At 32.5% G+C, this 2,403-nt stretch overlaps 1 protein-coding gene across 2 annotated transcripts in view; it reads right to left on the bottom strand.

Annotated features, from left to right (window-relative positions):
* LOC144974828 (uncharacterized) overlaps window positions 1-2,106 on the bottom strand; it is a 22,682-nt gene extending 20,576 nt beyond the window's left edge. The window contains exon 1 of one of the 2 annotated variants that reach the window (XM_078918162.1): window positions 1,945-2,106. In XM_078918162.1, the coding sequence (XP_078774288.1) occupies window positions 1,945-2,009 (65 nt within the window). In that variant the 5' untranslated portion in view covers window positions 2,010-2,106. Of the gene's footprint in view, window positions 1-1,797 lie in introns of both variants that reach the window. The other variant, XM_078918152.1, reaches the window with a different exon arrangement.
* Window positions 2,107-2,403: the final 297 nt, after the last annotated feature.

The raw sequence follows: 2,403 nt of genomic DNA, 5'->3' as shown, positions 1-2,403 counted from the left end.
ATAATATTAATAATAATAATAATAATAATAATAATAATAATAATAATAATAATAATAATAATAATAATAATAATAATAATAATAATAATAATAATAATATTACCATCATCATTACTACTACCACCACCGCTACCACTATACCACCATCACCATCATTATTACGTTTCCAATTATTTTTTCTCGTTTTTTAAAATTTGATATCTATCAAAACAGACGAAAATTCCGGTGATTTTTTTAAAGGGTAGTTAAAATATCTACGATTTTATTAGCCCTGAAAACTACGATTTTTATTTTCCTATCTAAAGTAGGCAGGTCTGCTATGACAAGTATCAGTATCAGTTCCATAGTCAAAATAAGACAAACAAAAACAACGTTTATTTAATATTAGGCTTTCGCCAATACTTCATACAATATAATTAAGACAAAATAATGTTACCAATCTCTCCTCATGTATTCGTTTGACTATCGTCACAATAATTACCGTGTTATCTTTGCTCCTTACCCAACCAATCCCTTGCTTCCCGCCTCTTCATCGCGAACCATCTTATGTATGTATTAGCTTCAGGACGGGCAAGTATGGAATCTGCCCACCCTTCCGTATTTCCTCTATAACTTAGAATTCAACTATCTCCTTACTCAGAAGAGTATTTCTCGTATACTAATTCAATTGTTGAGAAAACCAAAATGGTGGTTGTATTTTATATATTTATTTAGTCGTGACTTTTGAATAAAAGTGTTTTGTTTTATTAGAGGAAATACAATAGAAAATTACATTGTTTTGCAAAAATATTTAGTCTGGCAATAAAAATACAGCGGTAAATACTTTAAGAATAATAAAAAAAAAAAGAATTAACAAATTAATTTGTTAAAAAACAAAACAAAAAACATCAACAAAAAACAACAACAACAACAACAAACAAATAAGAAAACAATTTAAATAAATGAGTTTTGAGAAACACTAAAGAAAACGAGGGGAAAAAAAAGAAATAATTTAAATGGATAAACAAATATATTAAAACAACACAAACTAATACTAAATTGATATAATATTAGTAAATTAATAAATTTAATTCAATACTGGAACCTTCCCAGCACAAGTAAGGCAATAAATAAGAAAAAGTTCGTTTGCCAAAATCTCTATTTAGTGTACACTGGTTAATAAGGTGGGCTCATTTGAATTAGCCCGACCTAGTACTAGAGAGGCCAGACAGCAAAATCACCGTCAGGCGACGTGACGATGAGATGACGATGTGGGCGGAGTGGAGTAGAGTGGTTGGGGGGGGGGGGGGGGGGGGGGGGGTGATAAAAAGAACAGGAGCGTATCCTGGTTTATGTATTACGGGATGCATGGTGATTCGCAATCTATCAAAAATACACACAAATTGATTTCAGTACAAAGTATCAATTTTAAGTAGTAACTTTTGAAATTATCTAATTTAGATTTGATTATTTCGGACCTGGTAATACTAATACAGCATATAACTTGAAAAAACAGGCTGGTATTTGCCCACCCTGCCCATTATTACCAGCCGTCCCTGTAAACAACCCTACAAACAATAGCCAGCCCACGCCCTCGTGCCCGCGATTTATTTTTTAAAAGTATGAAGGCACTTCGTGTAGTGTGATGAACTTGCTGTGATCCATCCCCTCTTTTTGTAAGAAACTCTGATCGTTTAGGGATCGAATCCGATTGTTGAAGTTGAGGGGGTTCCACTCATTTTCTTCTCTGAAGATGTTCTGTTTTAGCTCTACCTGACTTTCATCTTAAATATTACACTATTACCAAATGAAACATACTCATGAAAAAATATTGCAAGTTGAACAATATCAAGATCGGCTATTCTTTGTCGCCACTGACAGAAAAGCTCATGCAGATGTGAGATGTGAGACAGTGTGTGATATGCACGCCATTCTTCGCTATAACGACGTGATATAATACTCCACCAATCTTTTGCAGTGTCTTTGAATACACATAAACTTTCACAAAGATTCATCCATTCAGATTCCATGTTGGTCTTTCCAAAGAATATCAGAATGGCATGTTTCAAGTCTAAAGATCAAGACTAAATTTAGCTTCTTGTGCTTCATTGTTTATAAACATTAGTCAACAAGCAGTTCCGGTAGGATGAATCCTAAACGATATAAATACTCAGTACTCCAATTTTAAATAAGTAAGTACTTACTAATTCGACATTTAATCGATACTAATCAGCACGGCATAGAAAAAAAAAATTTTTTTTCTCAAATTATACATTTTAGAATATTTTTGTGATCTTCAAAATTTTATGAAAACTAAAATAAATGGTCGATATTTCCCACTATATTCATATTGAAGCCCGTAAAGACTGGCTATTATAAAACAGTTTTGCTAGATCTCCTTCTCATCCTCTTCATCACATCTTC

The sequence above is a fragment of the Berghia stephanieae genome, chromosome 1 (genome assembly GCF_034508935.2).
Source record: "Berghia stephanieae isolate SIO BIC M18660-M18661 chromosome 1, UCSD_Bste_1.3, whole genome shotgun sequence".
NCBI lineage: Eukaryota > Metazoa > Mollusca > Gastropoda > Nudibranchia > Aeolidiidae > Berghia > Berghia stephanieae.
This window is presented reverse-complemented; position numbering and strand designations above follow the sequence as displayed.